Source organism: Trachinotus anak, unplaced genomic scaffold, assembly GCF_046630095.1.
Source record: "Trachinotus anak isolate AG129_WGS33_773 ecotype Australia unplaced genomic scaffold, CSIRO_AGI_Tana_v1 ptg000003l, whole genome shotgun sequence".
NCBI lineage: Eukaryota > Metazoa > Chordata > Actinopteri > Carangiformes > Carangidae > Trachinotus > Trachinotus anak.
In genome coordinates this window covers 542,501-564,504 of record NW_027273854.1, presented here as the reverse complement: position 1 = coordinate 564,504, position 22,004 = coordinate 542,501, and the positions used below count along the sequence as shown (strand labels likewise).

At 42.0% G+C, this 22,004-nt stretch overlaps 2 protein-coding genes across 7 annotated transcripts; both read left to right on the top strand.

Annotated features, from left to right (window-relative positions):
• Positions 1 to 123: 123 nt before the first annotated feature.
• utp18 (UTP18 small subunit processome component) lies at positions 124 to 5,214 on the top strand. Its single transcript, XM_071464670.1, has 13 exons — positions 124 to 511; positions 1,270 to 1,415; positions 1,926 to 2,021; positions 2,096 to 2,160; positions 2,244 to 2,365; positions 3,063 to 3,188; positions 3,299 to 3,473; positions 3,702 to 3,802; positions 3,962 to 4,052; positions 4,153 to 4,276; positions 4,357 to 4,531; positions 4,602 to 4,744; positions 4,868 to 5,214. Exons 1-13 carry the CDS (start codon positions 296 to 298, stop codon positions 4,890 to 4,892), a joined length of 1,605 nt encoding a protein of 534 aa, XP_071320771.1. The 5' UTR covers positions 124 to 295; the 3' UTR covers positions 4,893 to 5,214.
• A 1,541-nt stretch (positions 5,215 to 6,755) lies between these two features.
• Positions 6,756 to 21,345, top strand: LOC139609703 (E3 ubiquitin-protein ligase TRIM39-like). 6 transcript variants are annotated; one of them, XM_071464584.1, is made up of 14 exons: positions 6,756 to 6,828; positions 8,382 to 8,462; positions 9,241 to 9,364; positions 9,461 to 9,916; positions 10,178 to 10,282; positions 10,381 to 10,476; positions 10,769 to 11,002; positions 13,286 to 13,460; positions 13,855 to 13,944; positions 14,143 to 14,169; positions 14,272 to 14,298; positions 15,259 to 15,434; positions 19,200 to 19,355; positions 19,934 to 21,345. In XM_071464584.1, the coding sequence occupies exons 3-14, from the start codon at positions 9,251 to 9,253 to the stop codon at positions 20,138 to 20,140; spliced, it is 1,863 nt and encodes a 620-aa protein (XP_071320685.1). In that variant the 5' UTR covers positions 6,756 to 6,828; positions 8,382 to 8,462; positions 9,241 to 9,250; the 3' UTR covers positions 20,141 to 21,345. The 6 variants fall into 6 exon arrangements, with proteins under 6 accessions (XP_071320685.1, XP_071320703.1, XP_071320694.1 ...); XM_071464593.1 differs by lacking the exon at positions 6,756 to 6,828 and adding an exon at positions 7,510 to 8,284; XM_071464612.1 differs by lacking the exons at positions 6,756 to 6,828; positions 8,382 to 8,462 and adding exons at positions 8,619 to 8,723; positions 8,829 to 8,892.
• Positions 21,346 to 22,004: the final 659 nt, after the last annotated feature.

Sequence of the window (22,004 nt, the reverse complement as noted above, 5' to 3'; positions counted from 1 at the left end):
TTAGTATAATAATACAACAAAGATTTTTATTTTGAAATGTTTTATTTTGATCACGCTGCAGTTCTGTCTCTGAACAATTGGGGGCAGACTTTTATTTTTTCATTCATTTTATTTCTTCCTTTCCGGAAGCACATGATTTAACCGGGAGGAAAAAAACAGTGGGTCGCACATGTGCAAAGAGCGGCTGCTGTCTGGGGATAAAAATAAAAGATACTGTGTTCCGCATGTTGCTACGGTTGCTTATAAATTCTTAGTTTTCTGTTAAGAGTCTGGTTTAGCTGGTAGCTAAGGAAACATGGAGGACATGAACGTTATCAAGCTGCCGATGACTGAGGAGAGAGGACCGGCCAAGAAGAGAGCCCGACCGCCGAAGTTTCACCCAGAAGAAGAACAAAAACGGCAAATAAACGTGAAGAGTCTGGCGGTGTTGGGAGAGAAGGACAGCTCGGTGAAACTGCTGCAGGAGCTGGTGTTCGGGGCGGAGGACGAGCTAGTGGAGAGACTCGTGGAGGTGACTTTCTCGCCAGACTCTGTTCAAAAATGTTCGGATTTAAGGTTCTGTTACTGGTATGGGAAATCACTTGCACTTTAGAGCAAAATATGATAACTTCTAATAATTCCCAGTTATTTCTGGTAAATCCGATTTACTTCTTCTCAACCAGCAAAACCTGACTTCAGAGTAAAGCTGAATGTTGTAAATAAGGTTCTGTGCAGTATCTTCGCTGCCAGACTTCAGGAAAACAACCGCTCGTTGTTGCAGCTTCTGTTCATCATGAGCCTTCTGCTTTCTGCTGCCTGTTTGCTGGAGGTTCATCCACAGAAGTGAGAGTTTGCTGTTGAAACGAACAAGGCTATTTTTTTGCTATTTTTCGGAAATGTTTGACTGTACATTTGTGACAAATTGATGACAGTATATACAGAATTCAGGACTGTGATGCAGCACTTCAAGAATAATAACTGAACATTTTTACAGGTTTGTTATTTGAATTAAAAAGGAGTTTGTACTGTGGGATTTATGCCGAAATAATGAGCTAGTATTTATGAATCATGCAGCACTTAGTGTGTTGCTCTACCGTAGGGCTGTAGTTACTGACAGGCAAAGGAATAGAAACTCATATACTTTTTGAATGGAGTTCGGCTCTTCGTCTGAGAAACTGATATTCCGGTCCCTCTTTGACTGGTTGTCTCTAAGACCGTTGTCTCCTGTGATGTCTGACCTCTCAGCTGCTGTTCAGTCAGATTAAAACTTCATTTCCTGTCACTGAGCAGGAGCATGAAGAGCAGACTGAAACTCTGTTGGTGGAGGACAAAGATGAGGAGTCTGGTGAATCGGAGGATGAGAACGAGGCTCATCTGCAGCTCCAGCCGACCAGAAAAGCCGCCTGGGTGGATGAGGATGACGAGCTGGAGGAAGAGTGAGTGCTGAGCCTGGGTCCGTTTTGCTGGTCTCTTCTTGATTACAGGCAGATTCAGAGTCACAGCTTCTGGTTTATCTCGGAGGGGTTTGTGTGACTGTGTTGTCTCACTGGTGTTAGATTCTTCATGTCTTCTCTGTTGTGTTCTTAAACATAAACATTATGATCATATACGCATGGAAACGCCTCCATTATGTCAAATTGTGTTCAAACCAGATTCACGCCGTGTGTTTTCCTGCTGTGACACCGACTCTGAGGCCGCTGCCCGTACAGACTGCAACACTCAGTAACAATACAACAATCTGGGATCACAAATACCTGCATTACACACATCACCCAACCACACACTGATGTCAGAGAAGACAGATGAAACAGTCTGTCTTCATGACCTGCATCTTTGGTTCTGTGTCTGTTTGTCTGTCCACACCGACACAGTCCCAAAGCTCCTTTATCCACATCCTCAGTGATGGAGCATCTGTCCACTCAGGTGTCCACATCTCTGTGTTTCAGGGTGGACATGAAGCATCGTTACCGCAGACACCTGATCAGAGGCGAAGCTGAGTCCACCATGAGCAAACAGAAACTACAGCTGAGGATGAGAGAGCAGTGAGTGAACACACACCTGAACACACCTGTTCACACCCTCACCCATACACACCTGCTGACCCGCCGTGTTTCAGGTTTCAGAAGTCGATGGGAGGAGCTCCGTCCTGGGCGCAGAGCGGCATCAAGAAGAAGAGGAGAGGTAGAAACGCACGAAGAAGATTTACATGATGCTTCCTAAATTCTTCTGTACAAACCAAAACGACTCTGTCTGTGCTCCTGAAGCTGCTGACGATGATGAAGATGAGGAGGAGGAGGAGGAGGAGGAGGAGGAGGAAGACGACCTGCTGAGGAGGACAGGAAACTTTGTGGCATCTTCAGACAGTCTGCCCAGCGGCGTCCTCAGGGTCAGAGATCATCTGTGATCATTAATCTGTGATCATTAATCAGCGATCATTAATCTGTGATCATTAATCAGCGATCATTAATCAGCGATCATTAATCAGCGATCATTAATCTGTGATCATTAATCTGTGATCACTAATCAGCGATCATTAATCAGCGATCATTAATCTGTGATCATTAATCAGCGATCATTAATCAGCGATCATTAATCAGCGATCATTAATCTATAATCATTAATCTATAATCATTAATCAGCGATAATTAATCAGCGATCATTAATCTGTGATCATTAATCTGTGATCACTAATCAGCGATCATTAATCAGCGATCATCAATCTGTGATGATTAATCAGCGATCATTAATCAGCGATCATTAATCAGCGATCATCAATCTGTGATTATTAATCAGCGATCATTAATCTGTGATCATTAATCTGTGATCATTAATCAGCGATCATTAATCTGTGATGATTAATCAGCGATCATTAATCAGCGATCATCTCCATGTTGACTTTCTTCATCATCTCAAATGTTTCCATCACTTCTCAAACAGAGAATTTTTGTTTAATCATGGTAACGGTTGCTAACGGTAACGGACCCCCCACTGATTTTATCCTCCCTGCCAGAGGAAACTCCACCCCCTGCTGGTGGTGATGATGATGATGAAAATCTGTTTATATTTTGTCCTTCCTGTCTCAGATGAAGAAATGTCTTCACGCCAACAGCGCTCGTCCCTCAGAGGACAGACTGACCTCGGTCCAGTTCCATCCCTCCGCTCAGGTCGTCATGACGGCCAGCCTCGACCAATCGGTTTCGCTCTTTCAGGTACAGACAGCCAGTCGGCCGTCTCTGACTTCCACCGGCGGAGACGGTCTGAGGTCAGGTGGAACGGGTCATGTGACCTTAAAGAAGTTTGTGCTCGTCTCCTGCTGCAGGTGGACGGGAAGACGAACCCGAAGATCCAGAGCATCCACCTGGAGCGGTTCCCGGTCCACAGAGCTCAGTTCAGCCTGGACGGAGAGACGGTGATCGCCACCAGCCTGAAGAACAAGATGTTCTACCTGTACGACATGATGGAGGGCCGGGTCACACCTGTTCACACCGTCAGAGGTAGGTCAGAGGTCAGAGGTCAGTGACCAGTGTTTAGAGACGTCTGAAATATTAAATAAAAATCATCATTTTAAAGATAAATACATTGAATTAGTTTAATTCGAGACATGTTTCAATTACAAAATAAACTGATGTGTTTCTTGGTTTTCTTCACTGAGCTCTACCTGTGGACACCCACCTGAAGCCTTTCAGAATAAAAGCCCGTAAACGGCTGTTGTTTGTTGTCAGGTCTGAATGAAGCCAGAGTGAAGGAGTTCTCAGTTTGTCCTGAAGGAGGCGCTCTGCTGCTCACTGGCACCAACGGATACCTGCACCTCCTCACACTCAAGGTAACTCCTCCCCCTGTTCTTCTTCTGTGGATTGTTCAGGTGTCCTCCATCATAGGTAGAGTTTCTTCTTCTCTGTGTGATGTCATCGTCGTCTGTCTAGAGTTATGTGTTTTAATGGTGTGTGTGTGTGTGTGTGTGTGTGTGTGTGTGTGTGTGCAGACTAAGGAGGTGGTTCGCAGTATGAAGATTAACGGTCACGTCAGTGGAGTCGCCTTCTCACACGACGGCAGCAAAGTCTTTGTGAACTCAGGTGAGTCCACGATGTTCAAGAAATCTATGACATCACATATCACCTTCCTGTCAGTCATGTGACTTTGTGTGTGTGTGTGTGTGTGTGCGCGCGTGTGCAGAGGAGGGGGAGGTGTATGTGTGGGACATGCGCAGCAGTCGGTGTGTTCACAGATTCACAGATGACGGCTGTGTGAAGGGGACGTCCATTGCCGCCTCACGCAACGGACAGTACCTGGCCTGCGGGTAAGACACGCCCACACGTATTACCCCCTCTGTGATTGGCTGACAGCGACTGTCCCTGGCTGATCTTCTGTCTGTTTCAGCTCTCAGTCAGGTGTAGTCAACGTCTATTCTCAGGAGGCGTGTCTAAATTCATCCAATCCAAAGCCTCTGAAAGCAGTGATGAACCTGCTGACCTCAGCGACCTCCCTGACCTTTAACCCCACCTCTGAGATCCTGGCCATCGCCTCCCGAGCCGAGGACGAGGCCGTACGGCTGGTAAGATACCAGACTAACACCATATCTGATCCGGTTCTCACCTGGTTCTCACCTGGTTCTGTCCCCTCAGGTCCACCTGCCCAGCCTCAGCGTCTTCACTAACTTCCCTGTCTCTAAGAGGAAGTTCGTTTACCGAGCCAGCTCCCTCGACTTCTCCCCACACAGCGGCTTCTTCTCATTGGCCAACAACAAAGGACACGCCCCCCTCTTCAGGTGAGACAGCATCAGCTTCCCTCCACTTTTCAACCATTCGTGTTTGACTTCAGCTGAAAAAGGTTTTGTCGCCCCAACATTTTTTGACAGTTGTGTAACTGAGAACCTCTTGTGTGTGTTCAGGCTGCTGCACTACAAAGACTTCTGAGTCCTCACGGCTCAGCTGTGACCTGTCGTGTTTCAGCTCACCTGTAGCTCCTGCAGATCATTTTACAAATGACCAAATCTCAGGAAGCAAGAAAATAAATCTACAAACTGATGAACGATTTGGAAAATGATCAACAGGAACCAGACAGATAATGAGGCTAAAACATGAAAAATCTCTATGGAGTTTGGCACAGACGCTGACGTACTGATGGCAGTGGAACATCACTGCAGCACCACCGGCAGCAGCAGATAAACCCTGTGTCTGTCTACATGTTTGTTTTTATCATTTGTATGATGTGATTGTATAAAAGAACTAAAACAGATCCAGATGTGTGATGTCTCTGATTTTTCATGCTGAGTGGAAACAGGAGGAACAAAGACAGAATCCCTTCCCGTCAGTGAATGAGCTGATCAGCAGAGCTCAAACAGCCCGACACATTTCTGTTCCTGCATCGACAAACATCCACCATCACTCCAGACGTGTTGTTGTGTCTCAGTTTAGATTCATTAAACTATCATTTTGACCTTAGATTATAATTTAGTTTCTCATAATTTTGACTTGATAACTCACAAAATGGATTTATTGATTTGACTTCCCATCCTGTGATTGTAACTTAATTATAATTTTGACTTAAAAAAAACTACAATGTCACAATCTGGACTTTTCTGATTCTTCTATCTCAGAGTTTAGGAGGAAAATCAGAACTGACTCATATAATTTTAACTTAAAAAAACCATAACTAAATCATGATTTTATTTTGTAGCTGATCCTTTTGACTGTGAGTATTTTTAGCTTATCTTAACATTTCACCTAGTTTTTTCTTCTGGCAGAATTGAGCTTCCATACAATGAGAGAGGAGTTTGACAACAGAACACACAGGATCCAGGCTGATGAACCAGCCAATCACAGGCCAGGACGACCAACCGCCAAACAGGATTCACCACCTCACACACCTTGACCTACGCCCACATAAACACACCTTCACCTACACACTCACCTGATGGCACACACTAACACACTGCGGCAGGAATGTCCTCGGTCCTGTCTGTCCTCATGTCTCTCCCTCTGCAAACAACCTGATCTTAGGCCTCAACACAAACTATCCCAACAATCTGAAAAAGAATCAGAAGAAAAATTCCACAGCAAAATTAAAATTTTAACTAAGTACATTTCTAAAGGATTAGAAATTAGAAAAGTGCTGATTTTTATTTACTATATTTACTACAAAATTTATTTTGGATTATTTCTTCATTTTTTATTTTATTTGTTACTTTTTCATTACATTTACTTAAATTAATTTCTACATATTTGTTTCTTTTATTATTATTATTTTATTTTAGTTTTACTTTTTATTTATTTTATTTTTTAATTTTACTTCATTTATATTTATTTATTTTGTCTTAAAATTAGTGAAATAAAAAATAAATTAATGCATTCAAATTACCAACAAATGACAAAATTAAAATGAAATAAATTGTGTTAATTTTGATGCAGATGAAATTTACAGAAAACATAATTGTGCTGTTAATTAATGTAGATGTGAAAATATTTAAATCAAAACATTTTAGCGGGTGGGGGAGGTGGGGTTAAGATTTATGAGCAAAGAAACAAAGACTCAGCCTTTTGTCTTGTCATGTTATATAATTGTTTCTCTCTGCCCCTCAATCATTCACTCATTCATTCACTTTAAAATGATTTAACAAATACAAGTTTATACAGAGCAGAAAAATGACTGAGTGAAATAATTAACAACAGAATCCTATCATCACATCAGAGTATAAAGCAGCGTGAACACATCAACATCCAAACTCACCTGACAACTTTCTGTACCTGCCATCTTTCATGAGTGAGGCCCCGCCCACTGCTGACATCACAGGCTGACACCAACCTGAGTTTCAGGATTTCTACAGAAACACCTGGACTCACTGGGAGAAAGGTAAGATTTCAACGTTTCACTTTTTAAAACTTCAGCTCATTTTAAAAGTGTGAAGCAGCAACTTGTTGGTTTGGAAACTGAGTCTCAGTTTAAGACACTGAAAATGTCGTCAAGTTTCAGTCTGGTTTCAACAAACTAAAGACCTGTTCCAGAAACTGAGACCAGGTGGTTGAACTCGGAGCTCCTGTTCTTGACTTGAGATGAACTCGGTGATTTGATGCTGTTGGTTGGTTTGAGTGTGAATCAGTCAGGTCTGAGCTTCAGTTACAGGAAGAGTTCCACATTTCAGTTTCTGAGAGTCACATGTTCAACCTCATGTCTGTGAGTCAGGACATAGTTAGCCTAACTTAGCATAAAGATTGGAACCAGCTATAAACATGTAAACCACAGTCTGTGGCCTGAAAAGAAGTTTGAAAATGTGTAACCCCCCCCCTCCCGAGAAAAACAGAAAACAAATCCGACCAGTATTTGCTGTGACCCCCCCTTTGCCTTTAGACCAGCTCCAGTCCTCCTCAGTACACCTGCCACAGTTCTTCAGGTTGTTCCAGCCTCTTGGAGAACCTGCCTCTCAGGTCCTGTTCAGAGCTGCTATTACCACCTGTCCAGCTGATCGGATCCCAGGTGTGAACGCACCCAGGACGCATCTGAGACCACATTTGGAGGTCGCCATGGTTACTATAGTAACGGCCATGTCATGGTTAGGTTCAGGTAAAGATGGTGATTTGGGTTAAAATAAGTACTTCCTCAACATTAGACGATCTTTGTTGTCATGGTTACAATAATAACAACAAACGGTCGTGGATAATAGAAACAACATAAACGCCAGCCCGACCTCCTGACCTGGACTCTGGGTGATGAGCCGCTGACAGGACAGTCTCAGTGTCTCCGCTGAAAACTAAGAACTGATCAGTTATTGAATATGAATGAAATGAAATGAATGAAATGTTCTGTGTTTGTTTAAACTAAACAACAAAACAGGTTGAAAGCGTTGAATGAGCAGAAGCCGGAGCTGAGGCGGTGATTCCTGCTGGGAGCCAGAGTAAATCAGGCTTTCATTAAGAACACTTCAGAATAACTTCAACCGTTCATCACTTAGAAAACAGTGGCTCAGCTTTAATAACTGACTGACTTGATAACAACAATCAGCTGTTTTGTTGACACAGTCGAATGTTTTCTTCAAATGCTGAATATTTCTTTTCTCAGTCAGAACAGGTTGAATCATCGGTTTCAGAAAACATCTCCTCATATTTAATGTTGTTCACATCGATTCTCTCTTGTTCTGCTGCCGTCTGTCGTGTTCTCCTTTAAATGTGTCCACACTCTGAACACCATGACTCTAAACACACCTCACATACAGGTGAGGTGGCCCCGCCCCCTCTTTACCAGTTCTCACCTGTTCAGAACAGGTGTTTATCAGCCTCATCAGACAGAAAGGCAGAGAGGACGCTGCTGACAGGTAGAGAAGTCTGTCCAACGCTTCCTGTGTCCACCTGTCTGTGTGTCATGTCTGTTTCACGTCACTCACCTGGTTTTTTACTTTTGGCTTTTCCCAGAGTTCAGTCTGTCTGGAGGAATGTGGTTTGACTCGGTCCCTCTTTAACTGGCACCTGGTCTGATGTGACGTCGTCTGACAGGTGAAAACAACAGTTTTTAACCTGGGCAGGTGAAAGGTGTGATTCCCTCTGTCAGAGTCCTTCCTCTGGTCTCTGTGCGGTCAGACCTGGAGGAAGTCAGAGTCCACACAGAGAAACAAACTGCACCATGAAGAGGGGGGGTGGGGGGGGACTGTTAATAGTTGGTAAATGTGTGTTTGATCACTGAACTGGGTCTGAGCCTGTTTGTAAAACCACAAACCTTCAGACGGACTCTTGAAGAACCTTCATCTGTCTGTGCAGGTCAGTCAGGTTCAGGTTTGTCTGTTTTCACCTGGTCGTTGTTATGAAGACGTTAAATATGTTCAGCTCCATCATCTCATTAAACTTACTCATCTCCACCTGAAGAACCTGGTTCCTCAGGTGGTTCCTCTCAGGGCTTCAGTACCACCAGCTGTGTCCACTGGGATCAGTAAGAAGCCCTTTAGTACATCCTCATTTAGACCAATGTGTTTTTCTGCTCAGGGTCAACATGTGTGACAGGTCTGACGTGGTCTGTTGTGGTCTGTTGTGGTCTGTTGTGGTCTGACGTGGTCTGTTGTGGTCTGACGTGGTCTGTTGTGGTCTGTTGTGGTCTGTTGTGGTCTGTTGTGGTCTGACGTGGTCTGTTGTGGTCTGTTGTGGTCTGACGTGGTCTGACGTGGTCTGACGTGGTCTGTTGTGGTCTGTTGTGGTCTGTTGTGGTCTGTTGTGGTCTGTTGTGGTCTGTTGTGGTCTGTTGTGGTCTGACGTGGTCTGTCTCCTCTGATCTGTCCTCCAGCAGCGGCAGTATGGCGGAGGCGGCAGCTCCAGACCTGTTCTCAGAGCAGGAGTTGACCTGCTCCATCTGTCTGGACCTGTTCAGTGAACCGGTCTCGACTCCCTGTGGACACAACTTTTGTCAGGTAACGTCCAGACACCAGACACCTGAGGCCTGATACTCCACACCGCCACCTCTGACCTGGTTGTCTGAACTTTCTTCTTCTCCTCTTCCTGCTCAGGCGTGTATTGGAGGTTACTGGGCGTCCAGTCCGGTCTGTACCTGTCCTCTGTGTAAACGACAGTTCGATGAACGTCCTCAGCTCAGCGTCAACAAAGTCTTCGCTCTCATCGCAGATAAATACAAACTGGCTCGTTATGGAGCCACAGGGTTACCGATGCCAGTCAGGAACGGGACCCCAGCGACACCGGGCGCCATGACGCCCATCACAAACGCTGGCAGCACCAATCCATTTGCAGTGGCGATGGCAGCATCAGGTGAAGACGTGGTGTGGTGTGATGTCTGTACAGGTGTTAAACAACCTGCTGTCAGCTCCTGTCTCACCTGCACAGCCTCATACTGCACTGAGCATGTGCAGCCCCATCAGACCACGCCCTTCTACTCCAAACACCCACTAATGGATCCCCAGGAGGCCCTCAGGGGCCGCACCTGCTCCATACACCGGCGCCTGCTGGAGGTGGGTAGAAATACACCTCATCTGGAGCAAGTGTCGATTGGAACTGTTTTTTAAAACTAACTCACAGAGCTAACGTTAGCTTAGTTAGCTGGTAGCAGCTAAGTTATGATAGCAACAGTTGCTATCTACTAACTAACAGCTGCTTTTCTCTACTTCAGTCTGAAATCACTCGCTGAACCACATTTACTATCAACCATTCTGAGTGTTAACCAACAACTAACCTTTTCCCTTTCTGACTTCTGGATGCGTTTACCTGTCCAGGTGTACTGTCGCACATGTCAGCGTTGTATCTGTGCCATCTGTGTCCTGGAGGAACATCGAACACACAAAACTGTCTCTGTCCAGACTGAGAGAGTCAGTAAGCAGGTAGAGAAACCTACTCACCCCGAACAGCAGGAACAGCTGGAACCAGCTGCTGCTGTTCAGCCAATAAAACTCCATCTCGTTCTCACCTGTGTGTTCAGAAACAGGTAGCGAGGACGGAGCAGGAGATCCTGAACCGGATCAAAGAGAAGGAGACTCATGTGACCGAGCTGAAGAGGAAACTGGAGGGAGTCAAGGTCAGACATGTTGGTTCATGTTTGTACATTTTAAAAGACAGATGAGTGGAGTTTGGTCCGTGGTCACAGCCACGTTAACTGTTGTTAGCTTTCTAATGACTTTTGTGTTTTATCCACTAACTATTTCAACCATGTATCATCTTTACCTGTTTATCAATTTAACAAATGTCCCAAACCACAGAATAAAGCAGCTGTGGACTGGCTCTGTGATTCAGATGAAATAAAGACGCTGATGTTGTGAAATATTTGTGGAACCAGACACAAAAACATATTTTTTGTGATGCTCTTTCAGAACTACGCAGACGGAGAGCGAGGTGAAGTGGAGCACCTGCTGGACGAGGTGTCCAGTTCCCTGGACCGGATCCGGACTGAGGTGGTGGGCAGGATCCAGAGCCAGCTGGATGCTGTGATGTCAAAGGGGGAGGGGCTGGTGAGTCGTTTGGAGGCGGGGCTTAGTGAGCTGATGGACAGGAGAGCCACGCTGGAGATCCAGGCCATCAGTCAGGATCACATTGGCTTCCTGCAGGTGAGAACCAAACACCTGTCAACACTCCAGATGTGAAGTGAAAAGCCTGTGGGCGGAGCTTAAATCAGGTGTTCGGGGTTCATCAGTACAATGAGACACTTTATTGTCAAAAGATTTTTTGAAAAAGTTATAAAAAAAAGTGAAAAAGTTTAGGAAAGAAGTCAAATACAAGTTACAGGTTAAACTCGTTGGTTAAATTCAGAAATGCAATCACATGTGCAGGTGGAGCTGTAGTCAGAGATACTCGACAGGTGAAAACAACACTACTGTACTACTGTGATACTACTGTATCACAAAGACACCAGCTGAGCGTGAGGCTCAGATTAAACAGCATTATGCTAATGTTAGCCTGTAACGTTAGCATGTCCAGCTGACTGCTCAGCGTTACAGAGGTGATGTCAGACACATTCTGCTGCTGTTCTCACAGGAACTTCTAGAACACAAAAATCAACAGGTTAGCAACAGTAACTAAGGGGGGCGGGGCTTAACAAATATTGACTGTAGTGGACATTTGACTGATAAGAGTGAATCATTTGTTGGAGTGACAACAAGGGTACAACAATACTTGATGTCAGCAACAAGCCGTCGAGATATATTATATTATATTATATTATATTATATTATTTCATTTCATTTAGTCATTTAGCAGACGCTTTTATCCAAAGCGACTTACAGAAAGGGGAACAACCAAGGTTAAGTGCGATAAGAAGTGTTAGCACAGCAATAAGTGCTAGTGACGATTCTTTAAGTGTAGATTTGTCATGTAGTGCTAGGAGAGAAGGTGCTCTCTGAAGAGCTGCATCTTCAGGAGTCTTTTAAAGGTAGAGAGGGACACCCCTGCTCTGGTAGGAAGTGGTAGTGCGTTCCACCAACGGGGGACAACGTGAGAGAAGAGTTTGGATTGCCTTGGACGGATGGGGGGGCAGAGCCAGGCGTTGTTCGTTAGAGGAGCGCAACGGTCGTGAGGAAGCATATTCCTGTACCAGGGCGTTCAAGTAGGTAGGTGCAGTACCAGAGACAACTTTGTAGGCAAGCATTAGAGATTTGAACTTAATGCAGGCTGCAACAGGTAGCCAGTGGAGCTCGATGAGCAGCGGGGTGACATGTGACCTTTTGGGTTGGTTGTAGACCAGGCGCGCCGCCGTGTTCTGGATCATCCGAAGTGGTTGCACTGAGCGGGCTGGGAGGCCCGTCAGGAGGGCATTACAGTAGTCTAGTTTTGAGATGACCACAGCTTGTGTCAGGAGCTGAGTAGTATGTTGAATTAGGTAAGGTCTGATTTTTCTGATGTTGTAAAGTGCATAGCGGCATGACCGGGCAACTGAGGCGACATGATTGGAAAAGGTTAGTTGGTCATCAATCATAACCCTTAAGTTTCTCACCACCTTGGTGGGGGCGAGCCATAGGGAATCAGTTTTGATGTTGATGTCATGGTGTATTGTAGGTTTAGCTGGGAGAACCAGCAGTTCAGTTTTTGAAAGATTCAGCTGGAGGTGATGTGCCTTCATCCATGTGGTGATGTCTGAGAGGCAATCAGAGACCTGTGCAGAGATCGAGGGGTCATCAGGAAGAAATGACAGATACAGCTGAGTGTCATCTGCGTAGCAGTGATAGGAAAAGCCATGTGAGCGAATGATCCCAGGGAGGTGGTGTAGATAGCAAATAGTAGGGGCCCCAGCACTGAGCCCTGGGGGACCCCTGTGGTGAGGTGATGCGCCAGGATACGCTGAATGAACGCCCTGTCAGGTAGGATTCAAACCAGGAAAGAGCCAAGCCAGAGATGCCCATGTTAGAGAGAGTAGAGAGGAGGATGCGATGGTTAACTGTGTCAAAGGCAGCTGATAAGTCAAGTAGAATGAGGACAGAGGACTTTGCAGCTGCTCTTGCTTCTTTTAAGGCTTCTGTCACAGACAACAGGGCTGTTTCAGTTGAATGACCGCTCTTGAAACCAGATTGATTTGGATCAAGAAGATTGTTCTGTAGGAGGAATTCTGAGAGTTGTTTAGCCGCTGCCCGTTCAATAGTTTTGGATAGGAATGGAAGAAGCGAGACAGGGCGATAATTCTCGACCTCAGCAGGGTTAAGAGAGGGTTTCTTGAGTAGAGGTGTTACCCGAGCTGCTTTGAATGCAGTGGGAAAAGTGCCGGAGGTCAGTGATTCATTTATCACGTGTGATAGCTGGCGTGATGGTTGGGCTAATGGTTTGGAGGAGGTTTGTTGGTATAGGGTCCAACGAGCATGTAGTATATTATATTATATTCCCCCGTCCTCCTCTCTTCTCAGAGTTTCGAGGAGGCTGCAGCTCCGCTCACTGAAGATCAGCAGAACGAGGTGGACGAGGATGAGTTTTCCCTCCACTTCCAGCTGGGGGAGGTGAAGAGCTCTCTGGCTGAGGTGAAGGACAAGATGGACGACATCAGGATGGGGGAGGTCCGGTCCAGAGGATCCAGAGGCTCCTGTGAGTAAAATATACAAGTTGTGAAAAATAATAATTATAATGAACTATTAATGATAATGATCACACATGAGACGAAGCTTTAAGTAAATTGCAAATAATCAATTAAAAATGTTGATGTTGCAAACAAACAATGAAATACAATTTAAAAAATAATAAATAAACAAAGTGAGATTCAGTAAAACAGGCGCAGAAGTTGTATGTCGGTACATTTACTGCTGCAGTGTTTATGGCTGAGGTAAAAGGTCAGAGGGTATGGAGGTGTTAAACCATCCACCACCCTGTCATTCTATAATATGAAATATTGAATTAAAATAGTAACTATCTGGTGTAAAGCCAATAAAAGACGCTGGTTTGTAGTAAACCATCAAGAGTATAAATGGTCTGTCTGTTTCAGTTTCATCTGGTGACCTGATGGCGGCTGAGAGCATGCTCAGTCTGAGGGGAAGCAGTGCCAATCTGAGGAAGAGTCAGTGGTCTCTGAGAGGTGAGGGGCTGATCCCACGTCAGCTGGTGACACCTTTACAGGAAATCTGCAGCAACATTCATGTCAATCTGCTCTGGTGCTGTTGAGGAGTGTGATGCAGCTGGTCCAGAGTCAGTCATTTTAAAAACAGACACACAGTTTCAGCAGTGAGGACTTTTAATTTGAAAGGACTCACTATGGTTTCCTGTTCCCTTTTAGATCTGAAGAAGATCAAACCAGTCTCAGGTTTGTGTCACACTGACTGACTTTCTTTTTTATATATATATAATAAATTATGTTTGTGATGTTTTTGTGTATCATGGTGAAAATCTGTTTATTCTGTTCCAGGACATAAAAAGGCTCGAGTCTACATGGGTGAGTATTCAACTGTAATTAAACATTTACAGTTTCATTTTTGTTTTTATTTCATTATTATAGATTATCATTTTGTTATTATAGGTTATTATTTTCTTTGCCTCCATTTTCACTCTGATGCTTTAGGGACTTTGTGCATGCTAACATTAATTGGTATGATGTTTTTTAATTTATTATTATTATTATTATTATTATTATTATTGTTGCAAGTTTTATTGATCTCAGTAATAATAATCTCTCAATATTATACTGTCATTGAAAGACAGTACAACATGGTAACAAATGTGTTACTGTTAACTTTGCAACATAAACATAAAATTCACCTGTAGCTTGACCTGAATGCTAACTGAAGCAGGCTAACATGCTAACATTAGAATTCAGCTGAGACTACAGATATTTCTGTGTGTGTGTGTGTGTGTGTGTATGTATATATATATATATATATATATATATATATATGTCCTACGTTTTTTAATTAGTTTTCATTATACATTAGTCTTGATTTATTTATCACAAAATGCTAACATGCTATAAGCACACTAATAAGCAAACACACCAAACTTTAAATATTATGTGTTGACACATAGACATGGTAACAAGCATTTAATTGTTTGCATTCTAAAACACAAAATGCTACATAAGAGTTAAGGTCATAAGGTCAAACCACAGTTAAGCTATTACTATTATTGGCAGTTAGCTAGCTTAACCCAGATGAGTCTCAGATATTAGTATTACTTCTTACATCCAGTTTTTATTCATTACAAAACTTAGCAGTGGTTTGAGCTAAATGCTAATTGTGTCTTAGCCAGCTAACATTAGCATTCAGCTATAACCACAGCTAGTTTGAGGACAGCTAAGCTACTATGCTGTTGTTAGCAGTTAGCTTTGAATGCAACTCAGTCCAACAAAGTCTACGACAAACTGTGTATGTGTTAATGTTCGTTTCCACGTGGTGTCCAGAGGATGTGACGTTGAACCCGGTGACGGCGTATCCCTTCCTGATCCTGTCTGAGGACAGGAAGCAGGTGAAGCGAGGAGAGAAGCTGCAGTTCTACAGAAACAGTTCGCACAGGTTCGACGTCTGGTCCTGCGTCAGTGCTAAAGAGGGATTCAGCTCAGGACGGCACTACTGGGAGGTCAGACACACACATCATACAACATACAACATCACAACAGACATCATACAACACACATCATACAACATCACAACACACATCATACAACATACAACACGCATCATACAACATACATCATACAACATCACAACACACATAATACAACACACATCATACATCATACAACACACATCATACAACATCACAACACACATCATACAACATACAACACGCATCATACAACATACATCATACAACATCACAACATCACAACACACATCATACAACACACATCATACATCATACAACACACATCATACAACATCACAACACACATCATACAACATACAACACGCATCATACAACATACATCATACAACATCACAACACACATCATACAACACACATCATACATCATACAACACACAACAGATATCATACAACATACAACACACATCATACAACACACATCATACATCATACAACACACAACACACATCATACAACATACAACACACAACACACATCATACAACATACAACACACAACACACAACATACAACACACAACATACAACATATACAACATCACAACATACAACACCACAACAGACATCATACAACATACAACACACAACATACAATATCACAACACACATCATACAACATACAACACACAACATACAATATCACAACACACATCATACAACATCACAACACACATCATACAACACACAACACACAACACACATCATACAACATACAACACACATCAAACGACATCATACAACATACAACACACATCATACAACATACAACACACATCATACGACATCATACAACATACAACACACATCATACATCATACAACACACATCATACAACATCACAACACACATCATACAACATACAACACGCATCATACAACACACATCATACAACATCACAACACACATCATACAACATACAACATCACAACAGACATCATACAACACACATCATACAACATCACAACACACATCATACAACATACAACATCACAACAGACATCATACAACACACATCATACAACATCACAACACACATCATACAACATACAACACGCATCATACAACATACATCATACAACATCACAACATCACAACACACATCATACAACACACATCATACATCATACAACACACATCATACAACATCACAACACACATCATACAACATACAACACGCATCATACAACATACATCATACAACATCACAACATCACAACACACATCATACAACACACATCATACATCATACAACACACAACAGACATCATACAACATACAACACACATCATACAACATACAACACACATCATACAACACACATCATACAACATCACAACACACATCATACAACACACATCATACAACATCACAACACACATCATACAACACACATCATACATCATACAACACACAACACACATCATACAACATACAACACACAACACACATCATACAACATACAACACACAACACACAACATACAACACACAACATACAACATATACAACATCACAACATACAACACCACAACAGACATCATACAACATACAACACACAACATACAATATCACAACACACATCATACAACATCACAACACACATCATACAACACACAACACACAACACACATCATACAACATACAACACACATCATACGACATCATACAACATACAACACACATCATACAACATACAACACACATCATACGACATCATACAACATACAACACACATCATACATCATACAACACACATCATACAACATCACAACACACATCATACAACATACAACACGCATCATACAACACACATCATACAACATCACAACACACATCATACAACATACAACATCACAACAGATATCATACAACACACATCATACAACATCACAACACACATCATACAACATACAACACGCATCATACAACACACATCATACAACATCACAACATCACAACACACATCATACAACACACATCATACATCATACAACACACAACAGACATCATACAACATACAACACACATCATACAACATACAACACACATCATACAACACACATCATACAACATCACAACACACATCATACAACACACATCATACAACATCACAACACACATCATACAACACACATCATACATCATACAACACACAACACACATCATACAACATACAACACACAACACACAACATACAACACACAACATACAACATATACAACATCACAACATACAACACCACAACAGACATCATACAACATACAACACACAACATACAATATCACAACACACATCATACAACATCACAACACACATCATACAACACACAACACACAACACACATCATACAACATACAACACACATCATACGACATCATACAACATACAACACACATCATACAACATACAACACACATCATACGACATCATACAACATACAACACACATCATACATCATACAACACACATCATACAACATCACAACACACATCATACAACATACAACACGCATCATACAACACACATCATACAACATCACAACACACATCATACAACATACAACATCACAACAGATATCATACAACACACATCATACAACATCACAACACACATCATACAACATACAACACGCATCATACAACATACATCATACAACATCACAACATCACAACACACATCATACGACACACATCATACAACATCACAACACACATCATACAACATACAACACGCATCATACAACATACATCATACAACATCACAACATCACAACACACATCATACAACACACATCATACATCATACAATACACATCATACAACATCACAACACACATCATACAACATACAACACGCATCATACAACATACATCATACAACATCAAAACATCACAACACACATCATACAACACACATCATACATCATACAACAGACATCATACAACATACAACACACATCATACAACATACAACACACATCATACAACACACATCATACAACATCACAACACACATCATACAACACACATCATACAACATCACAACACACATCATACAACACACATCATACATCATACAACACACAACACACATCATACAACACACATCATACAACATACAACACGCATCATACAACATACATCATACAACATCACAACATCACAACACACATAATACAACACACATCATACATCATACAACACACAACAGACATCATACAACATACAACACACATCATACAACATCACAACACACATCATACAACACACATCATACAACATCACAACACACATCATACAACACACATCATACATCATACAACACACAACACACATCATACAACATACAACACACAACATACAACATACAACATACAACACACAACACACAACATACAACACACAACATACAACATATACAACATCGCAACATACAACACCACAACAGACATCATACAACATACAACACACAACATACAATATCACAACACACATCATACAACATCACAACACACATCATACAACACACAACACACATCATACAACATACAACACACATCATACGACATCATACAACATACAACACACATCATACAACATACAACACACATCATACGACATCATACAACATACAACACAAGACACATCATACAACACACATCATACAACACACAACACAGACACACACTGTGGGTGCAGAGGGAAATGTGACAGCTGCTGTGTGGTCTCACCTGTGCCAGGTGTTTGTCGGGGAGAGTAAGGACTGGAAGCTGGGCGTGGTCAGCGAGTCGGCTCAGAGGAAAGGTCTGTTCGACATGAGTCCAGCTAATGGATACTACGTCATCTGGTGGAGCGGCAGCCAGCTGAGAGCGCTCACTGCACCGCCGCTCACCAAGGTCGGCCATATTCAGTCCACTGGTTCTTATCAGTTATCGGTCTGTCTCCTCATCAGCTGTTTAATATTAATAATCATCCATATAAATCTCTTATGGAGGCCCAACTCTGCCACAAAATGCCTAAAAAAATGTAAAATAAATAAATAGATGGTTTTCAAACTAATGAGAAACATAATGTGTAAGTAAAGTGGTGTCTGTTTGAGTCACACTGATGAGACAGATAGTTAGATATTTTTGTTATTCCATACATTTATTTCTTCTTTTCTTAGTGTCAGTGTTAGTCTATAATTCATACATTGATGATGTTTTACTGAAGCTGCATTTTTACTGACTGTAATTTGTTTACTGTTAGTCCCTGTGTTATAAGTGATTCTATAGTGTGTGTGTGTGTGTGTGTGTGTGTGTGTGTGTGTGTGTGTGTGTGTGTGTGTGTGTGTGTGTGTGTGTGTATGTGATGTCTTCATTCCTTCAGCCCTGAATGTGTTGACATCCTGTTCTCTGTTGAAATGAACCTGGTCCCTGCAGCAGCTCTTTGGATCACTGACTTCTCTCAGTTGACATTTGTCTCCGTCCTGCAGGTGAAGAGTCCTCCGAAGCTGCGTCAGGTGGGCGTCTTCCTGGACATGGATGAGGGTCAGGTGTCCTTTTATAATGTGAAGTCGGGCTCAGAGATCTACAGCTTTACTGGATCCTCTGAGTTCACAGAGAGGATGTTTCCTCTGTTGGGAACCGGAGACAAAGAAGTCCCCCTGGTCCTCATGACCACACAGCACCACCTGGCCTGAGGGATGAGAGAACAGGAAAAAGACACCAGCATAGAGAGAGAGAGAGAGAGGAAGAGAGTGAGAAATAATAGAAAGAAAGAAAGACAGAGGAGGACACAGGGACATGGAGGTGTACAGTTCACAAACTGTGTCCTGCACATGAGACACATTTGGTTTGTTTCCATGTGACAGAAATATACAGGAGTGAATCATGACAAAAATATTTATTTTCTCAGTTTATTATTAGGTTGAGAAAAATTTGTCATGTAACAAGAAACGTCTCTGGTTTAACAAGCCTTGATTTTTTTTTTTTTTTCCCTGTTGATATAAACATTAAGGCTGCAACAAACGATTATTTTCATGATTGATTCATTTGTCTTGTCTATGAAGTGTCAGAAATTTGTCAAAAATGTATTACTGTTAATTACTTCCTACAGCCTAAACTTGTGTCTTCACGTCTTCTTTTGTCCAATCAACAGTCAAAAACCCCAAAATATTCAGAGTTCAAAAGCATCAAAGCTTCAACCAGGACTGATTTGGCTTTTTTACTTAGAGTGAAAAATTTAACTGATTTTCAAGTTACTGATTAGTTTTCTGTCAGTCGCTGCAGCTCTAATAGACAGATGAAGTGACAGGGTTTTATAAAGTGACGTGAAATACATATAACATTAAAAATATTTTTGATGAACATGAAAAGAATCTTGTTAAAACAAGAAAATTGTTTTTTTGGTTTTTTTTTTGTCAGCTAATTAGAATTAGCATGTTGACAGAGTGGATGTTCACCTGTCTGTGATGTCATCCTCTGGTTCACTGAGGCTGTTTTAAAGAAAGCAAACATGTCCCTGAACAAAACCCTTCTTTATATTTTATTAATGAAACATTGAAAAATGTTTTGAATTTGTATTTATAGAGATATTGAGCTCTGTGGAAGCCTTTTACTGTCAGGAAAAAAATAAAAATACTCATGGAGAGACGATTATAAGTCAGTCATGGCCCTTTAATTATGTTGTTTAAGTGGTATTTTATTGTGATACAATGAGATGAAAAGCAAAAATGATGAAATATTAAATAAAAATGATGAGAATTTTTTTAATATTTAGAATATTTTAATGTGAAAGTGTCATAGTGCATGAAACTTTCCAATTTACTATGTCAAAGTTTATCTCAAAGCTAGAATTTTGGCTTTTTAAGTCAAAACAAAGAGAGAATAAATCCTGACATTACGACACATTGGCACACTTCCGTGAAATTATTATGCGACTATGACAAATTTATGAAATACAAAGTAAAAATTTTGTCATTCATTAAAACAGACCATTGTGAAAATATTGACGTCAAAATTTAGATATGTCAAACTTTAGGATCTGGCTCTGACGTAGTTCTAACTTAATATCTTCATCTCAGAGGAAAAATGATGGCAGGATAGTAAATCTAAACTATGACATCATTTGTAAACATTTGCACTTCTGAAGCTGCAGTGATTGGTGGGATAGAAATGTTCAAATGTTTTTAAAAAAATGAGATGTAAATGTAAGGCAGTTGCCTAATTGTGCCACAAGGTGTCGCTGTTGCGCTGTCTATGTGATAGGAGTCTAGCAAGATGTCCCTCCAGGACACCGTAGTGTCGCGGTCCAGTCAATGTGAGCGCCATACTTGCTCAAAGTTGACTTTCCTCGCCCCGCGAGGTTCTGGAGCCAAAGCCGCGGTGCGAAATAAGCGCTCCGCATCCCGACCCGCCGCCGGTGCCGCCTTCTCTCAGCGCAGGGTCCCGGGGGTGCATCGGTGAAATTAGTAGCGAGTCAAAATGTTGTGATTCATCAGGAGCACTCTTCACCCGGTGAATGTGTGAAGTGCTTTGAGAACGGAACAGAACCACGTAAGTGTC

What these genes read in the sequence shown, in the direction of transcription:
- utp18 (XM_071464670.1), top strand. Translation starts at nt 296, where the DNA reads ATGGAGGACATGAACGTTATCAAGCTGCCGATGACTGAGGAGAGAGGA. An exon ending in ACCTGTTCACACCGTCAGAG is followed by an intron (nt 3,474 to 3,701) that starts GTAGGTCAGAGG and finishes GTTTGTTGTCAG; the next exon opens with GTCTGAATGAAGCCAGAGTG. An exon ending in TGCACCTCCTCACACTCAAG is followed by an intron (nt 3,803 to 3,961) that starts GTAACTCCTCCC and finishes GTGTGTGTGCAG; the next exon opens with ACTAAGGAGGTGGTTCGCAG.
- LOC139609703 (XM_071464584.1), top strand. Translation starts at nt 9,251, where the DNA reads ATGGCGGAGGCGGCAGCTCCAGACCTGTTCTCAGAGCAGGAGTTGACC. An exon ending in GAGTCAGTGGTCTCTGAGAG is followed by an intron (nt 13,945 to 14,142) that starts GTGAGGGGCTGA and finishes GTTCCCTTTTAG; the next exon opens with ATCTGAAGAAGATCAAACCA. An exon ending in GAAGATCAAACCAGTCTCAG is followed by an intron (nt 14,170 to 14,271) that starts GTTTGTGTCACA and finishes ATTCTGTTCCAG; the next exon opens with GACATAAAAAGGCTCGAGTC.